The sequence below is a fragment of the Barbus barbus genome, assembly GCF_936440315.1.
Source record: "Barbus barbus genome assembly, chromosome: 37".
NCBI lineage: Eukaryota > Metazoa > Chordata > Actinopteri > Cypriniformes > Cyprinidae > Barbus > Barbus barbus.
Genome location: NC_136715.1, coordinates 20,221,487 through 20,242,328, shown reverse-complemented (window position 1 = coordinate 20,242,328; position 20,842 = coordinate 20,221,487). Strand labels below are relative to the sequence as shown.

Sequence of the window (20,842 nt, the reverse complement as noted above, 5' to 3'; positions counted from 1 at the left end):
TCTAATGCGTTTCATGCCTGTTTCTCAGCAGCTGAATGTGTAATTACAGTAGCTAAATGGAGAACATGTATGCAACATACCACCCACACTCTGGCAGGCCAATTGTGTTACCATAGTAATGCAATCTGCTGCTGTCACCTTTCACAAATGCAAAAAGCCATGTTTACGGTCCTCACATTCGCTGAAGAATGGATGCATACACATTTGAAATAAAAGCAGTGCTCCGTTCTCTGTGCAAACATAGGCTACTTTTTATTTTATGTAAAACGGAGTAGCTATCGAATGAGGCCAAACTGCATTTAGGCTACTTTTTTTTATTAGTTGTCATGTCAGGTTATGACCGAAGAGCACATTGTCTTACCGAAACATGTTTTGCTACAAGTTGTCAGGGAACGTTCTTACGACTTTCACTAAGGATTTTTAAAAGTTATTTAAAAGACGAAACATGTTTATGGAACTTTCATCTCAATATTTGATAATGGTTCTCATAATGTTGAGAGAAAACAGAACGATGTTATTTGTAGCTACTTGATGACCGTTCTAAAAAAAAAAAAACGTTTTCATAATTATAAGTAAACGCCAAATAATGTTATATTTTGGGTAAAAATAATAATTAACGGAACTTTTATAAGAGACGTTCCTGCATCCTTTAAATAAAGTTGCAATCACAACAAGACACCTGGGCATTTCATCATTTTAGAAATGCAAACACAATATATAAAAATTCAACGAACCCTTAAGAAATGTGCTCCAAAAAAAAAATCAGATTCCTTGGGGAAAGATGCAAGGAAAAGAGCGAGATGAGTTTATACAGACCTAAGACACGTGTGTAGGAGGTGAGTGGGTAGATCGGAGCAGAAGGTCTCACACACACACATACTGGACCTCAACAAGTGCGCGCAATCATGTTGTCATAGTAATGAAATACGCTTAATATTTGTCTCTTGCCAATGTAGTAGCCTACTACAATGCAACAAAGTATTTTCACCTTAAATGCATACTTATTTATCATTTAATGAAGATCATATTTCACATGTAATAACTTAAGGCGCTGTTAAATGCCAACGCGTCCCTGGTATTGAGCAGCCAGTCATTAGATGAATGTTATCGCCGCATACGCTCAGTATTAAACGCCTCCCCCAATGATACTTTATTAACGTGTCGATTCTTTTCGCTGTCGGGCAGTAGGTCGTTATTTTTTGTCTTACTGGAAAAATCCGTAACCTCTTCTTCCCACGCAAAAATCGCTTTCTCCGCCTTTTCCTTAAATCGTTGCGAGCGCAGAATATAGCGTGTCTCCAGAGCGCGCTACTTTACCAGAGCGCGCACTCGAGAAGAGATACAAGAAGAGCCGCTACTACATGGTAAGTCGTGTTTTATTGATTAAAATGCAAAGTGTATTAATACACCCTTATTTCAATTATTTTCTAATATTTAACTGAGCTAGCTCTTTGGACGAGGCATCAAACTGTCAGTATGATTTCTTTCTTTCATTCTTTTAGTTTGTTTGTCTCGCCATAATGTACATCATTAACATTAATGCTGTGCCTAAAAAACCCTGTAGTCAGAAAACAACCTCACAAGCATGTTATCAAGCCTCTGTTTTCTCCTGAGTGTGTGAGGTTCTGTTTCAATCTTTTGCTTCACTGTTGGAAAGTGGAAAGATTATGGTGCGGGTCAGCTTTGTAGTGCTCACCTGGGGTGTTTGTTGATGTGTGTATTTATGCTGATTTAAGATCAGTGATCAGACCATCAAGCAGGGATCAATGGAGGGGAAACTGGCCCTAGATCAGGTCCAAAGGTATGCTGTGTACCTCTTCTGTCACTCAGTATGGGGTCACATGGAGGGTGAGAGAAGGTCAGGCCGTATAAAAACGGTTTCATGTGAGTTGAGCTTTACCTGTGACCACTTTAGTCCAGTCTCCAGCATTAACCCACTGCAGAGCAACCATGAGTGGTGAGTGAACCCATATCGAGGTTTTATACTGTAGATTAGTAAGGAAACTCTTCATTTAGTTACTCAAATTTAATTTGTCTTTTTCTTGATGGTGTATTATGGAGTGTATTATTTTTAATGTTTTCTGACATTAGACAAACAGTAATTGGTGTCAGCGGTCTGTATGACGGTTGATTATTTTGTCAGCCAGTCCATAATTTCAGGGTCAGTTTCTAGAGCCACAAGGGATCTAAAGCAATAATGCACCCAAAATTAATTTTATTTCTTGGAAAAAAAAAACAGTGATGTTTTGCAGAATTACATGGCTTCAGATGTTTTGGAATGTAGTGCACAAGTTATATAGTTAGATCACTTTTATAGTGCTTTTTGTAATTTTTTTGGAGCTTGAAAGCCACAATATTCATTCACTTCCATTGTATGGAAATGAGCAACCTGTACATTCTGATAAACATACTGTGTTCCACTGGGAAAAAAAGACTATTTGAATTTGGAATGACATGAAGGTGATGGAATGCGATGATGGAATATTAATTTAGTAAAAAAAAAAATTTTTTTTCTTTTATGAGTAATTTTGTGTACCCTTGTTGGATTTTTGATTGAACTGCTTTAAACATTTTTCCATTTCTGAAATATGCAAAGCTGTTTCAGCCTCAGAAGAATAAATAAAAAGGTGATTGCCAGACAAAAGTTTAAAATAATAAATACTATGAGAAATATAGAGAAATAAAGTCACAATTTCAAATAATAAAGAGAGCCTTTATGAGAAATTATGTAATATAAAGTAACATTGTGAGACATAAAGTTGACATTATGTGGAAAAATATTGCAAGATGTAAAGTCACAATTTCAAAGTCATAATAGCAAAATGTAAAGTGACTTCGTGCAATATAAAGTTAAAAATACGTGAAAAGTCATAACCGCAAGGATATACAGTAAAGTAACAATTTCAGTCATAATTGCAAAATTTTAAGTCACCAGGTGAGATATAAAGTTGAAATTATGCAGAAAAAAGTATTGCAAGATATAAAGTCACATTACAAGATGTAAAGATTCAAATTAAAAGGCATAATTGCAAAAGTGCTAAAGTCACACGATGAAGTCGAAATTATGTGGATTAAATATTGTAAGGTATAAAGTCACATTTTCAAAACACGTAAAGTCACTTTGTGCAATGTAAAGTTGAAAATATGTGAAAAAGTAATAATTGAAAGATATAAAGATATTGTGATTGTTGAAAAACAATGTAAACATTATACAGGCAAAATGTGCTTCCATACTAAAAAGACAAGGTGTATATAGATTTGACTGACTGCTGTAAGCCACTGTTTTTTCATTATCCAACTCAGCCTTTACGCAAATCCTAACCCATGTGTGCTGCAGTCAGCTGTGGTGAGTAACCCTGTGTTCTCAGCAGGTTCTTCACACTCACAGCTGACCGCAGAACAGCCTTCAGTTTACACATCTTCACTTCCATCCTGGGGTGCATCTGAAACAGATTATACAATAACCGTCTCAGTGGAGACACTGCTTATCTGGAAGTCATGTGATATTTGTTTGTTGCCTTCTGGGTAAGCGCCTCAATATGACATTTATTTTGCATTTGCAGTTTTCATAATCAATTAGAGCATGTCATTACCATAGCCTCTCATCAGTATGGCATCAGCACATCATTAAATGAGTTGAGATTAAAGTTAGTGCTTAACTGCAAGAGTAGGTGGTGAATTGTGATCGGTAGTTCACCCACAAAGGAAAAGTCATCATTTATTCACCTTCAAGTTGTTCCAAACCTGTACGAGATTCTTTCAGCTGTTGAACACAAAAGAAGAGATTTTGAAGAATGTTGGTTACCAAACAGCTGCTGGTCCCCATTGACTTCCATTGTATGGAATTCAGTGGTTCACCAAATGATTGGTTACCTATATTCTATAAGTGCCCTTATGGGTAATGAAAGGTTCATATTTTAGTTTTGGAAGTCCCCAACAACAGGTTGACATGCATGCAAGGTCAAAAAACACTTTAATTGTCTTATAATATGCATTTATTTTTACCTTATTTGCTCCCAAACGATTCATTTTTCCAGACCCCTCCTTTGCGTGACGCTAATCTGTGGTGATTGGTCGATTGGTCTCATTTCCATTTCATCATAATGCCTGATAAAGCATCGTTTGTGAGAACAGTGCTGCTTTGTGTACAGCGTTACTGGGGAATCCGCTATTTTTAAGGCTCCAAAAGCGGCACCTAGTGGCAAAAAATGAATTTGCATTTTCATTCAGACCAATGTGAAAAGACCAACAAGTGGGCGGGCAATATCCTAATGTTTCATGTTGACATCAACATGAAACGGCTTGGGATTTGTTTTAAAAAGGACTCGTTTCAATGATTCAGAGTCGACTCTTTCTTTTGAGAGACAATAACTTTATACACGGTGCACTTTCAGATTTAAAACTTTGCAGGATGTTTTCATTCACTTAGAGCTGTGTTACACACTGCATGAAAGCTCATTTTCAAAAATCCATAATAGGGGCACTTTAAAATATGTATTTGTGAAAATGTGTGTCCCAAAAATGGTGTTTTATGAAAGGGATATCATCGGATCATCCATGCCCTCTACAGGAGCAGTACTGTGTTCTCAAATTAAGTAAAAAAACAAGGTTTACAGGATAGACAAATTGTTAAATGTACTTATTTAAAGTGTGTTTATTTCAGGAAGGGCAATACAATAATGTTGATTACCGCAAAAAAAAAAAAAAAAACATTTTCAATTTTCTTTAAACATCCAAAGCATATACCAGCTTCATTATAAGCGTAATCACTAGCATTTGGTTACAATAATAATAAAAAAATATTTACAGTTTTCTTTTCTTTAAAAGAAAGCAAACATCTGGGTTACTGTGAGGCAGTGAAAGCGGCTAATTCCTAAGATTTAAAATGTTCAGTGATTTTGGAATATATAGCCATAAGATGTAAACAATGTGTATGTTCATTTATTGGTCAAAATATTGAAAGTTGTTATTATCTATGATTCAAAAACAGCGACAATATTTTTTGTGTGTTTTTGTTTTTTTGATTGTTGTGTGTTCTATATACTGCAGTATTACTGTTATTATAATAATAAATAAATAAATATTGACCCCAACTGGTTTTAATACAATTGACATAAAATTCACACCATAAATAGTAACCACGGCAAATAGCAAACAGATCAAAACACTATTATATTATAACAAAATTATGCCTTTACAAAAGTTAAATAACATATGAATAAAATAAATAAGAGAACATGATAAAATTAATATTTTAAAATATTACTAATATTTTAAATATTATTAAATATGACTAATATTTTAAATATAGTGTGTGAAACCTTTTATGCTGCCATTTTGGCCAGGACTCCCGGGAAGCAGAGATTTTATATGCCAATGGGACTATCCTGGTCAAATAAATAAATGAAATGAAATTAAATGAAATAAATGTTAAATATTTAATAAGAATAATTGTATTATTTTCAATTTTATAAACTGAGACATCTGGTGACCTTACCATAGGCCTAAGCATTTTTGTGACATATTCAGCATGTTGTGACTGTTTGTGATGCGCTAGATTTAAAAGCATTTAACATCTATACAGTCTATGCTTTTGTTTTATGGAAAAGAGCGGCTTATATTCTTCAAAATTTCTTCTTTTGTTCCCAAAAAAACCAAAGAATTTTCACTTTTCATACCCTGCAATAACCGATTCGTATTTTGCCATTGAATCACATCGTGATGTAGCGTAGAATACACAATGTGTGAATGTCACATCTCGGTTTTAGCTGATACACTTTGACAGATGGTGAACTTTCAGCCAAAAGAATGAATTTTAGCCTTGATATCGTTCTTTCTGACTTCTCGGCCACAGTTTCCCACGAAACCCTCTTGGACCATGTATTAGAGCTGTTTATGAACGAGAAGCCTCCAAACAGCACTAGTCTGTTTCTGAGTGAAGACTCTGAGAAACCACCGCGCACTGAGGAGGGCCTCCACCGTCTGTGCCGAGCGTTACAGAAGCAGATGTCAGGAAGTCGACAAAAGATGTGCGGCATCACACGAGACAGCGTCAAGACGTTCCTGCGGAGGAACACCTTTGTGATCTTTACAGTGGCCGCTGTGGCTTTAGGTAAAGGGGTAAATCAACAGGCAAAACAGCAGGAAAAACACATAATGTTGGGCTTGTTCTTTGTTGATAGTGGCACGGATGTTTATCATCTCTTTGACTGCATGTAGGGGTGGTGTTGGGTTTTGCGCTGAGGCCTCATAACCTGTCCATCAGGGAGGTGAAGTATTTCTCTTTCCCTGGAGAGCTGCTGATGAGGATGCTTCAAATGCTTGTTCTACCGCTCATCGTCTCCAGCCTTGTCACAGGTACACCAGAAAAACACTTCACTCTCTATAGAGCATTCGCTAACACTTTAAATTCCTTTATATTAGTCAATGCATTAGGTATCATGAGCTAACACACAAAAAGGAAAATGTTGTCATCATTTACTCACCCCCCCCCCCCCCCCCCCCCCACACACACAATTTCTTTCTTCTGTTGAACATGAAAGAAGATATTTTGAAGAATGCTGGTAACCAAACAGTTGACAGTATAGTGATTGAATTCCATAGTATTTTTTTTCCATGCTATGGCTACCAGCAATGGTTACCAAATTCTTCAAAATTTCTTCTTTCGCAATCAATAGAATATTTTTACTATTGTTATGCATTCAGTGTCTCTGTTTCCTGTGGTTTTGTTTTGTGTAATTTTACTATATAATTCAGTTCTGTTAACCTTTGGGGTTAGTAAAAATTAAATAAATGTATAAAATGTATATATATATATATATATATATATATATATATATATATTTATATATATGAAGAGTGTATTTGCAAAAACAGATAACTCAGTTTTTTTTAAATGTTAAAAAATCATGTTTTTAAAATTAAATAAATTAATTTTAAAATATATTAAAATAGAAAACAGTTATAATTTGTAATAATATTTTGCAATATTACAGTTCTACTATATTTTTGATAAAATACATTTCAGAAGAGAAGTCTTTTTTTAAAAAAATCTTATTGCTCCCAAACCTTTGAATGGTAATGCATGCAATATCTATAAAAAACAGTATATGTAAAAATTAACACTGACCAATTATCAGTATGTTAAACTACTGAACCATACACTATTTAATCAAAATAGTGATTTATAGTGTGATTGTCACAGAAATGTTGAACAACAGATCTTTTGTCTCTTGCTGTTGCATGCCTTCAGGAATCTCCTCTTTAGACAGCAAGGCCTCTGGGAAGATGGGAATCCGGGCCATCGTCTACTACATGGTGACCACATTTATAGCGGTTTTCATCGGTATTGTAATGGTGATTATTATCAGGCCGGGTAAAGGCAGCAGGGACAGTCCATTGGCCTCTAGTGGCAGCATTGAGCCGGTGAAGGCCGCTGACGCTTTTCTGGACCTGATAAGGTGGGAAAAAGTTTAGTTGGACTGATGCGGTGATTGTTTATTTTTTTAGATGTTATGGGATCTAATTTTTCTCATTCTTCTTACAGAAACATGTTTCCACCAAATTTAGTTGAGGCCTGCTTTAAACAGGTTTGGGAATCCTCTCCGAATGCATCTCTGAAGATAATGTGTCACTTCTCATTTGGTACTAGGGCTGTTTGATATAAAACTGATATCACAATCGGTGTTGAGTGTGATGCATTACTAATGCATTAAATACTGTGATTTAAGTAGCTTTCCCTTCAAAAAGAAAGGGATTATTCTTAATTTAATTACCGTTACTCTGATGTAATACTGTGTAGACCAATAGAACAATTCTATTTAACATCAAAATGTATAATCTAATGTTAAAATGTATGCTTTTAATGAAACCTTCTTCCTTTAAATACAGTTCAAGAGTAATTAATGCAATTTTATATTATATATTTGAAAGAATTAAAGGTGGGGTAAGTGATTTCTGGTAGCCAATGTTGATATTTGAAATCACCAAAACAAACACGCTCCTACCCCAAAATGGTCTCGCCCTTATTTTGATAGCTCTGCCCCACACATACGTAATGTTACGCAACCCAGGCAACGATTAGTTCTGTGAAACAAAGCAAAACCAATGTTACTCACCTATCGGGAAAAAACAAAGCAACCTCGGCATCCGATCGCATGCCTTCCCGCTCCTTCAGTTCTCTCCAGCGCTGAAAAGCTGATCTGATATTTACACGGGTCCTGCTTATCGGAACACCGTGTCTACACCGGACACGAGTGGTGTGGCGCGACAAAATACTATAGAACTCATTATAATCAGTGAAGCTGCCTACACTGTAAACTGCTGCCACGTTCTATTTATTGACACAAATTTAAAATGATTTTCAACAGTCGCTTTGTCGTGTCCAGAGTAGACAGACTTTAGCTGGTGCAACACGTCAACTGTCACGTCCGGTGTAGACACGGTGTAAGCCTTCTTTTGTTCTGCAAACGTTTTTCTCTTTTATTTTTTATCCGCCATCTCTATTTTTCTGTCGTCGCTCGGCTCATGTGCACTGATCGCTCTCTCCCCCGCATCATAAGTAGACACGCCCCTTACTGCTGATTGGCTACAAGTTTGTTTTGGTACTCGGCCCCGACTCGTTTTCTAAAGCGTTTTTGAAAAACTACATACCCCACTTTTAAAACTGCAGTTTATCCTTATATTATTCAACTGGTCGAGGGTGATATGGGATTTAGAAAGTAATTAGTAATGAGCAATGCAATACTTTTCATATCGCAATATATATTGCAGAAAATCAATAAAAACATTATTTTTTCCAATATCATGCATGCTAATCTCCCATTTTTCTTGCAGTACAAAACACTATACAAGAAAACCGTGTTGACCAAAAATGTCACCATCGTGGTCAATGCAACAGACAGCTTCAACTCTACAGAACTCAGCCAAGCGTCCAACTTCAGCACGGTCCTGCAGACCATCCAGGAGACGGTGGAAGAGGTGGTGCCTGTCTCTGGTTCCTCAAATGGGGTGAACGCCTTGGGGTTGGTGGTCTTCTCCATGTGCTTTGGATTAGTGATTGGAAACATGAAACAGCAGGGCCAGGCTCTCCGGGACTTCTTTGACTGCCTGAATGAAGCCATAATGCGCTTGGTGGCCATCATTATCTGGTTAGTGTGTGATTATGATGTTCTGATAACCTTGCTGAATCATTAACAGTAAGGCAGTCATTTAGAAGAGAATGACGTGACGCTTGCTTTTTGTCCTGTCTATTAATTTATTTAAAAAGATACATTAAAAAAAGCAACTGACTGTAATACACCTCTTAAGTAATCATGCTTTTAATTTCTGTAGTACAGTTTATTTAGAATTTTTTGGGGGAACAAAAATTTAAAATGCCAATGAGATACTGTACAATATTATAATGATAAAATAAGTCAAGTAAAAGAATTTGAAAATGTTTAAACATAACTGTTTTACTACTTATTATTATTTGAAAAACTTGTTCGCCACATCAAATTAATGTGGTGTGACTCACCAAAATGTTAAAAATACTTTTTTAACTTGATGCATAATAATGATTAAGATGTGTACACTCTAATATATTCAAGGTCTAAAGAACGTTTCTTAAAATTATAGTTTTTTTTTACATGAAACATGAATACAAGTTTTTTATGATTTTTTCTTTTTTTCTTGGATACTCTTAGTTGTGTTGAAAGCATAATAAGAAACTATTTTATAATAATGGATTAGTATGTCACATTAATTAGACACTTTCTCATAATTACACATTAATATGCCATGATATTTAGAATAAAATAATGCATCTCATAATTCTGACTCAGTATCTTGTAATAATGAGAACATTACTTATAATTACTAATAATGACTTAACAGCTCATAATGATAAGAAACTGTGTCTTAGTAGTGTTAATATACTAAGTATATACATACAATAAGTGGAAATTATGTTTCTTATTACGTCATAATTGTTTTCTTAACATTTTGACATCTTAACTGATAATTATGAGATTTATACAAGTTTATACAATTTATACTTATACATACTAACTCATTATTATGAAATTTTCCCATTATAATGAAACTATGTGATTTGTTTCCCTAAATGGTATGACATATTAAATATAGTTTCATAGCTAGTTAAATTTTTATAAGAAAGGTTCTCATTATTATAATATAGCCTACTATATTTTTATCTTTATTATGACAAATGTTCTTAAAATACTAAGGTGCTGTCAGTCCTTGTCTTGTGTTTCCCCTCCTCCCGTGCCCATATTTGGCCTTCCTGTTCCTGTCCTCGTTTGTCTTCATTAGTTTAATTAGTCCCTAGCCCTGTGTTTGATTAGTCCACACCTGTTCCTTATTTCCCTGTGTTTATAAGCCCTGTGTTTCCTAGCCCCTTTGTCCGGTCTATCGTCAGTGATGTTCGTCTCTCCCCAAGCTCCTCGTCTCACTGTGTGTTCAATAAAAGGGATTATTGGAACTTCCACGTCTCCGCACCTCCTTGTATCCCGAGAGGGAACGTGACAGAAGACCGGACCAAACAGAAGTAAGCGGCGCTTTTCCACCCCCGCCTTTTTTTTCCGTTTTTGAAAGTTTTTTGTTTGCCCCTTTTTCCCCGCTCCCTCCACGGCGATGGAGTTCACCGCCCGCCTCGGCGCCCTCGTTTTGCGGGACCTCCCCTTCGTGGAGTACACGGAGGAGTTCTGCGGGCTGGCCAGGAAGGCGGAGCTGCACGACGCCGTCATCCTCCAGCTCTTCCGGCTCGGGGCCTGTCACCACCGCCCCATGGGAGATTTCCGGACCCGAGCCAGTGTCCGCCCGTCCTCGTCAGCGGCTCTCCCGAGCCCGCCGCCGCTCGCGCTTCCAGAGCGCCCCCGCGAACTCGCGCTTCCAGAGCGCCCTCCCGTGCCGGCTCCACGCACGTGCCCTCCGGTGCCGGCTCCACGCACGTGCCCTCCGGTGCCGGCTCCACGCACGTGCCCTCCGGTGCCGGCTCCACGCACGTGCCCTCCCGTGCCGGCTCCACGCACGTGCCCACCTGAGTTCCCGCTGGTTCCGTCCAGCCCTCCTGAGTTCCCGCTGGTTCCGTCCAGCCCTCCTGAGTTCCCGCTGGTTCCGTCCAGCCCCGCGCTGCAAGAGCGCCCCCAAGTGTCCGCGCTTCCTGAGCGCCCCCAAGTGCCGGCTCCACGCACGTGCCCTCCTGAGTTCCCGCTGGTTCCGTCCAGCCCTCCTGAGTTCCCGCTGGTTCCGTCCAGCCCCGCGCTGCAAGAGCGCCCCCAAGTGTCCGCGCTTCCTGAGCGCCCCCAAGTGCCGGCTCCACGCATGTGCCCTCCTGAGTTCCCGCTGGTTCCGTCCAGCCCTCCTGAGTTCCCGCTGGTTCCGTCCGGCCCCGCTCTGCAAGAGCGCCCCCAAGTGTCCGCGCTTCCTGAGCGCCCCCAAGTGCCGGCTCCACGCATGTGCCCTCCTGAGTTCCCGCTGGTTCCGTCCAGCCCTCCTGAGTTCCCGCTGGTTCCGTCCAGCCCTCCTGAGTTCCCGCTGGTTCCGTCCAGCCCTCCTGAGTTCCCGCTGGTTCCGTCCAGCCCCGTGCTGCAAGAGCGCCCCCAAGTGTCCGCACTTCCTGAGCGCCCCCAAGTGCCGGCTCCACGCATGTGCCCTCCTGAGTTCCCGCTGGTTCCGTCCAGCCCTCCTGAGTTCCCGCTGGTTCCGTCCAGCCCCGCGCTGCAAGAGCGCCCGACAGAGTCCGCGCTGCAAGAGCGCCCGACAGAGTCCGCGCTGCAAGAGCGCCCGACAGAGCCCGCTCCTCTGTGGCTCCCAGGGGGGAGCTTCCCCAAGAAAATTTTGGGGGGGGGGTAAGAGGGTCACAGCCTGTGTGGCCGGGCCAAGGGCCAAGGCCACAGAACCCCTCGGGCCCGAAAAAAATAGGCCGTGGCTTCCCGAGTCTCCAGATCCGCCCTGGCCTCCCGAGTCCCCTAACCCGCCCTGGCCTCCCGAGTCCCCTGACCCGCCGTGGCCTCCCGAGTCCCCTGACCCGCCGTGGCCTCCCGAGTCCCCTGACCCGCCGTGGCCTCCCGAGTACCCTGACCCGCCGTGGCTTCCCGAGTCCCCTGACCCGCCGTGGCTTCCCGAGTCTCCTGACCCGCCTTGGCCTCCCGAGTCCCCTGACCAGCCATGGTCCCTGGAACGGGCACCGCCCTGGAGGCCTCCAGAGCGCCCACCCCCCCTCCCCATTGGATGGTGTTAGGCGTGAGGACACGCCTTCCGGAGGGGGGCGTAATGTCAGTCCTTGTCTTGTGCTTCCCCTCCTCCCGTGCCCATATTTGGCCTTCCTGTTCCTGTCCTCGTTTGTCTTCATTAGTTTAATTAGTCCCTAGCCCTGTGTTTGATTAGTCCACACCTGTTCCTTATTTCCCTGTGTTTATAAGCCCTGTGTTTCCTAGCCCCTGTGTCCGGTCTATCGTCAGTGATGTTCGTCGCTCCCCAAGCTCCTCGTCTCACTGTGTGTTCAATAAAAGGGATTATTGGAACTTCCACGTCTCCGCACCTCCTTGTATCCCGAGAGGGAACGTGACAGGTGCTAAGTCATAATTATTTATATTATATATATTAATATTATTATATAGTATTTATTAGTGCTGTCAAACGAATAATCGCGATTAATTGCATACAAAATAAATTTTTTGTTTGAATAATATATGAGTGTGTTCTGTGTATATTTATTATGTATATTGTAACGGGATGGAAGGATCACGCAACAAGGAGAGCTCAAATGAATGCTCCGGAGGGTGGATTTATTAAACAAAAGGCTTAACAGTGGGAAAAAGGCAGTGCTCCGGTGAAAGGGTCCAGGTGCGGTGGGTCCGTGCGCTGCTCGTGGCGGCTGCGCGGTCACACACTGCTCTCTGGAACGGAATCGAGAGAAAAGGTTAGTTCTCTGCTTCATGGAGAAGTGTCTCCCTGTCGTTGGAGCTCACACGGCTTATCTGGCCGGAGGGTGATTAATGGCAGCTGTGGCCGATCAGCCTGTGATGAGCGTGTGCAGGTGCTCCGTGTATGTTTCCAGGGCAACGCTGATGAGAACTCGGGACGCTCCCCTCACCCCCCAAGAGTTGTCTAGCTGACCAGAGACCGTCGGCGTTGGCATTGATAGCTCCTGCCTGATGACGGACAAGGAAATGGAAGTCCTGGAGCGCGAGGAACCACTGTGTCACCCTGGCGTTTGTGTCTTTGGCCCGTGCTATCCACCGGAGGGGTGCGTGGTCTGTCACCAGGGTGAACTTACGGCCCAGGAGGTAGTAGCGGAGCTCCAGGACTGCCCATTTGATGGCCAGAGCTTCCTTCTCCACGGCAGCATAGTTCTTCTTGGCTGCCCCTTCCTGGTCAGGTCTGTCAGAGGGGCGGCTAAAGAGGAAAAATTAGGGATGAAGCAGCGATAATACCCCGCCTACCCTAAAAAAGCTCGTACCTGGGACTTCGTGCTGGGCCTCAGGGAGCGTACTGCCTCTACATTTTTCTCCTGGGGCTTGATGAGGCCACGACCCACCTGGAAGCCCAGGTACTTCGCCTCGGAGAGAGCCAGGTGACACTTGCGAGGGTTGGCGGTGAGTCCAGTCCTCCGTAGCTCCATCAGCACCCTCCGCAGACGGTCTAGGTGGTCCTTCCCAATGCTCGGAGTGGATCACCACGTCATCCAGGTAGGCGGCCGCATAGGATTGGTGTGGCTGCAGCAAGATGTCCATCAATCGCTGGAACGTGGCAGGTGCCACGTGTAGCCCGAAGGGAAGGGTTCGGTAGTACCAGTGGCCACTAGGGGTCGAGAAAGCGGTTTTAGGTTTTGCATCTTTAGTGTAGTGAAGTGTCTCCCTGTCGTTGGAGCTCACGCGGCTTATCTGGCAGCGGTGATTAATGGCAGCTGTAGCCGATCCTCCTGTGATGAGCGTGTGCAGGTGCTCCGTGTATGTTTCCAGGGCAACGCTGATGACAACTCGGGACGCTCATCACACTATATAAATACACACTCATACAGTATTTTGAAAATATTTACATGTGTTTACGTCTATATTTATATTCATATAATTTATACTATAAATTAGTGCTGTCAAGCGATTAATCGCATCCAAAATAAAAGTTTTTGTTTACATAATATACGTGTGTATTGTGTATATTTATTATGTATGTATAAATACACACACATACAGTATATATTTTGAAAATATTTACATGTATTTACATGTATATATTTATATTTACATAATTTATATCATAAATATATTTAATATATAAATGTAACATATTTTTCTTAAATATATACATGCATGTCTGTCTATTTATATATACATAATAAATATACACAATACACACGTATATTATGTAAACAAAAACTTTTATTTTGGATGCGATGAATCGTGATTAATCATTTGACAGCACTAAAATAAATATTTAATATATAAATATATTTTTCTAAAATATATACATGCATGTGTGTGTATTTATTTATACATAATAAATATACAGATTACACATACATATATTATGTAAACAAAAACGTATTTTGGATGCGATTAATCGTTTGACAGCACTAACTTATTTCTAAAGTATATTTCTAAATATTATTTTCTAAATATTATGGCAAATTTATTTAGGAACCATGAGAAAGTTTTGGATTATTATAATATACAAATTCATTAATTATGAGGACTTATGTTTAATATTAAAATACAAATTGCAGACATTACATATTACAAATATCATGCAATAAAATCTAAAGTTAATAAAAAAAAAAATCAAAGGCTCTATTTATGCAAGTGTGTTGTTAAATTATTATTTGTTAAATTGGAATTGATTAAAATGTACTATTTATGAAGTAATTGCTGTAAAATGTCTCTTCTGAGCAGGTATGCTCCGGTGGGAATCCTCTTCCTGATCGCAGGGAAGATCGTTGAGATGAAAGATCTTGCTCAGGTGGGCGGACAGTTAGGGATGTACACGGTTTCTGTCATTGTCGGACTCCTCATCCACGGCCTGTTCGTTCTGCCGCTGCTCTTCTTTGTGGTGACCAAGAAGAACCCTTTCACCTTCATCGCTGGGCTGCTGCAAGCTCTGATCACAGCTCTAGGCACCTCATCCAGGTATAAACGCATTGTAGACCTCCATGTAGGGAACTCGGTATACTTTACACATATTACAGCAACAATACAGAGCAAATCGTCTGTTGTTGTTCTCACAGCTAGCTGAGCAGATCAGTTGGTCCAGTAGCAGGTGTTTCTAGCTGATACACATTAAAGACCCCATGGAATGGTTTTATGAATGTAGTGTCAATATATATTTCCTATTGAAACAGTAAATAGTACAGCACATATGAAAGGGCACCCTGTAAAAATAAAGGTTAACTGAAATAAATAAAATATAAAAAAACGTAAGCTTATTTTATTTCAGCTTGTTTCTGAGGCAAAATTTCTTATTTTCATTTAGTTGATCTTGATGTGCTAAAATAACTAAAACTGAAACTGATATAACAATAAAAAGCTATATACACTGCCCTCCAAAAGTTTGGAAAGTGGGGTTTTGGACAATATTGGCATGAATCCTTTTTAATTTGTGATAATTTTGCACTGATAAGGGACAACACAAACTATGAAAACATATTTTATTACATAAACAGTTTATACATAGATTTTTTTTTTTTTTTCGATTCATCAAAATATCCACCATTAGCAGCTATTACAGCTCTGCATAATCTGGGCATCCGAGCCGTCAGTTTATTCAAACATTGACTTGATACTGTATATTACTCCAAGCCTCCTGAAGGATTGCCCAAAGATGATTCACACTGGCTGGACACTTCTTACGGACATCACGGTCCAGTTCCTCCCATAGTAGCTCAATTGGGTTGAGGTCGGGTGATTGGGGACTGTTTCCTCTCCAAATAGGATTTGCACAGCTTGGAGGTGTGCTTGGGGTCATTGTCTTGTCGGAAGGTTTAGGAAGGTTGGGGTGATTTCAAACTTTTGGAGGGCAGTGTAGACACATTTAGAACAACAAAAACTAATTAGAATCATAATAATAATATAGAATAATATAGAATCATAAAAATATAAAATAAAACACTATATAATTCAAAATGTTACTAAAAACTATAATAGTATCTCAGTGATACTAAAATAACATTTCACTAGCGTATAAATGACCTCAAAGGTAAAAATTAAACAAAATATTTGTCATGTGATCTGAATAACAAGTACTGAATATCATTATTCATTTCCCCCATTTGCAGCTGTATAGTTTGCTTGTCGTTTAGGAGACATTTAAGAAGACACAATGAAATTAATAGATTCTCATCAATAATCCATGAGGTTGCAGCATTTAGCTATTTACACTTAGCCATCCTAAATATGTAAAGTATCCAACAATTTTTTGATGTGCCCATAAGCACTATGATTACATCTTAGTAAATCAATTCTCCTGAATAAATTTCACTTGATCTTCTTGTCTTCCTCAGCTCTGCCACCCTGCCCATCACTTTCCGTTGTCTTGAAGAAAACAACCATGTGGACAAACGAGTGACACGTTTTGTGCTGCCAGTTGGAGCCACAATCAATATGGATGGCACTGCTCTGTACGAGGCAGTGGCGGCCATTTTTATTGCCCAGGTCAATGACATGGACCTCAACTTTGGGCAGATCCTCACCATCAGGTTAGTTTTTGGCCAGCACAAGTTCTGAAGGAGTCTTTATCTCTTCTCATCTCCTTATTGCGAACAATATCTCCTGTGGGCTATTTCCCATCAATCTCCAAATTAAAAAGCCCTTATGTTTCCTGCAGCATTACGGCGACCGCTGCTAGCATCGGAGCAGCAGGCATCCCTCAGGCTGGGCTGGTTACCATGGTGATAGTATTGACATCGGTGGGACTGCCCACAGAGGACATTACACTGATCATCGCGGTGGACTGGTTCTTGTGAGTCTCTCTCAAATGTCACGCTGAAGCATGCGGCTCCAGTAGAGAGCACTCTCTCAAAGGTTATTGATACATAATGCAGACTGCTAATCTGAAGGAGTGTTGACATATTCGGCTTTCATATTGCTAAACACTGAATTGAATATGTTAAACGTTTCTCTTCAGTGACTTATATGCAGAAAGTTCCTTTACTTAACAGATTATTAATGATGTTTGCTAATGTAAGCATTACTATTACTGATGCTTGTTTAAAGGGTTAGTTCACCCAAAAATGAAAATTCTGTCATTAATTACTCACCCTCATGTCGTTCCAAACCTGTAAGACCTTCGTTCATCTTCGGAACACAAATTAAGATATTTTCGTTGAAATTCGAGAGCTTTCTGCCCCTCCATAGAAAGCAATGCAACTGACACGTTCAAGGTCGCAATTAAATTTGTAGTAATTAAAATTGTCGATGCAACATCAGTGGTTCAACCATAATGTTATGAAGCTATGAGAATACTTCTTGTGTGCAAAGAAAACTAAAATATTCAGCAATTCCTTCTCTTCCGGGTCAGTCTTCGCCGCGTGTTCACGAGAGTAGCATGACGCATACATGTGATGCTGCTGGCGAAGACTGACATGGAAGAGAAGAAATTGCTGAATAAAGTTGTTATTTTTGTTTTCTTTGTGCACAAAATGTATTTGCGTAGCTTCATTAAATTACGAAGAAACCACTGATGTCATGTGGACTATTTTAATGATGTCTTTACTACCTTTAAGAAAGCCTATTATCTTTAGAAAGCTCTTGGATTTCATCAAAAATATCTTAATTTGTGTTCCAGATGAACGAAGGTCTTACGGGTTTGAAACGTCATGAAGGCGAGTAATTAACGACAGAAGTTTCATACTGTATATTGGTGAAATAAACCTTTAAAGGGGTCTTATTATGCCCTTTTGCAAAGTCTTGATACTAGAATAGGTATTTGCTTGATCTAAAAGCATAGTATTTTTCAGATATTTGACAATATTGCAGTGCCTCTCTTCCCAGTCTCTTCCCTGTTTAGTTCTTGTTTTGATGAAACCCCTCCTTCCGAAATAGGAAATGTGCTGTTATTGGTTAGCTGGCCGCTTACAGCATGTTCTGGAAATGTCATGCCCCTAACCATAATTTTGAGTTTCTTCTGCTCAACAGTGAATATTAAAGATGGTGTCAGTTTTGGCATAACAGTATGAACCCAGTTCATGGCAACAACACACTACTAAAGCAACTCTTCTTCTCCGAATTCAGTAGTGCAGCTCAACAAGGCCTTGCCCCCTTTTTTGCATATTTCGTGATGAGAATTATTTAAATGAGAAGTGCGCTGTAGTTCGAACAAGCCTTTTGTTGTAGTTTAGAAAAGTGTTTTCTATTAAAGAGAATATCTCCTTTTAGAATGGACTTTGAGCTTTGTATTGCCTTGCAGATCTTAAACAGTAACTAAAGCTGAAACAGTGTAAAAGCACAATAGGACTTCTTTAAACAAACTCTAAATACACTTTTAAGTATTAAATTTGGTCACATAACCAGTCCTGCTAATGCTGCTGAAACATGCCATGTAATCTACCTGGTCTCATGGCATTTATGTACCTGGGTGCACTTTTTAGCAAGATGCGAAATACGTACCAATAAGTACATATCACTGCCGTTTCCAAAAGAAATGAACACTAGAGATAGTAAAGCTCCGACACCTTTTATTCCTTTTCACACAAATTTACAGAGTTTTGATTAAAAAAGCATAATTTTTACTTGAAGAATATCATGCTATGACTTCAAAATAATATTAATATGCTGGGAGATTTGAAAAATTATGCTTTTGAACGTTAGCATCGCATATATCCAGCTTCATATCTATGCGTTTTCATAGATGGTAGGTTTGTTTGGTAGCTCACGGAGTACGGAGAGGTACTTGAGAGGCGAGGAGGACCGAATCCCGTGTAACTACGGTTCGACAAAACAGTTCAAATCTGCATATAAGGAAGTTCAAATAGCACGGTCGCATCAACAAATGCATTTTTATATCAGTTTTGAATGTGTTAACACAATCAGTTAGGTTAAGGGGTGGATTTGGTGTAGGGCATATATCCAACACAATATAGCATTACTAAATGTTATACTAAATAATCACCCTAGAAACCACCTATGGAATGCCTTGGACCATTCACCACCATAAGCCATAACACACCAGCAACTGCATAGCAACACCTTAGCAACCACCCTAGGAACCACCTAGGGAATGAATCCTTGGCAACAACACACAACACACCAGAAACTTCTTAGCAACACCTTGGCAACCACCCTAGAAACCACCTGGGGACCACTTTGGCAATGACCCTAATCCTAACCTAACCCTAGCCCAACACAAAAGCAACTTCAAAGCAACACCTTTGCAACCACCCACAACAATCCAGCAACTGCATAGCAACACCTTGGCAACCACCCAAGAAGCCACCTAGGGAATGCCTTGGAAACCACCCACATCACCCTAGCAACTGCATAACATGTTAAAAACCACTTTTACATCATAGCACCTGTATAGTAAAACATTGAAAACCACTCAAAACACCCTAGCAAGATGATAAAACCATCCATAGCACCTTAGCATCTGCATAGCAACAACCTAGCAACACCTTGGAAACCACCTATAACACCCTAGAAACTACATAGCAACATAGATAAACTACCCAGCACACCTTAACACTTGGAAAAACAATATCTTAGCAACACCTTGACAACCACCCACAACACATTATCAACTGAATAGCAACACCTTAGCAACCACCCTAAGAACCACCTGGGAACCACCTCGGCAACCACCCATAACACACCAGCAAAACCATGGCAACCACCTTAGAAGCCTCCTAGAGAATTTCTTGGTAATGACACACAACACAACAGCAACTACATAGCAACACCCAGGAAACCACCCACATTACCCTAGCAATTGCATAACATCATTGTACAAAATTCCTTGCCTCAACCACTCAGTACACCATAGCACCTTCATAGTAACACCTTGGCAACCATTCTAACACCCTAGCAACATGAGAGAAACCATTTAGAAACATTAGCATCTGCATAGCAACACCCTAGCAACACCTTGGAAACACCCTAGAAACTTCATAGCAACATGCTCAATCACCCAGCACACCTTAACATCTGCAAATAGAACATCCTAGCAACTGCCTGCCAACACCTTGGCAACCACCCACAACACCCTAGCAACTGCATAGCACTCTGAACATCTTTAGCACTTACAAAGTAATACCCTAGAAACTGCATAATAACAAGCTAGAAACCACTCATAACACCTCAACCAATCAGAACACATTAGTGTCTGCATAGTAACACCCTTTCAACCTCCCACAATACCCTAGCAACATGCTAAAAACCACTCTAAACACCTTAGCAACATATTGGCAACCACCCACAACTCCCTGACAATAACTTATATCACCCTAGCAACACATTGGCAACCAGCTGCAACACTCCAGCATTGCGGTGGTGAGCTTTTCATGGTCAAACACCACTCACACCTGAAGAAAACGGATTTAATGTAAATGTTTTTGTGTGGTTGTTCAGGGATCGACTCAGGACCACCACCAATGTGTTGGGAGATTCATTCGGCGCTGGGATCGTTGAGCATCTGTCACGACAGGAACTCCAGAACCAGGATGTGGAAATCAGCAACTCTGTGATCGAGGAGAATGAAAAGCCATACCAGCTGATCTGTCAGGAGAACGACTCTCTCAAACATCGCAACAGTGAAACCACCATGTAATTATCCTCAAATCATTATAGTTCACACCAACGGACTGTAAAACAAGATTTGGGTCCCAAGTGTGTGCAGTAGTGATTCAGTTGGA

General features: G+C 40.3%; 1 protein-coding gene across 1 annotated transcript; it reads left to right on the top strand.

Annotated features, from left to right (window-relative positions):
- Positions 1–5,895: 5,895 nt before the first annotated feature.
- LOC306856513 (excitatory amino acid transporter 1-like) lies at positions 5,896–20,757 on the top strand (the record flags this gene model as incomplete). The annotated part of the gene is made up of 9 exons (XM_079395853.1): positions 5,896–6,112; positions 6,220–6,357; positions 7,253–7,460; positions 7,547–7,589; positions 8,836–9,149; positions 14,895–15,128; positions 16,499–16,693; positions 16,822–16,956; positions 20,559–20,757. 9 exons carry the CDS (start codon positions 5,896–5,898, stop codon positions 20,755–20,757), a joined length of 1,683 nt encoding a protein of 560 aa, XP_079251979.1.
- Positions 20,758–20,842: the final 85 nt, after the last annotated feature.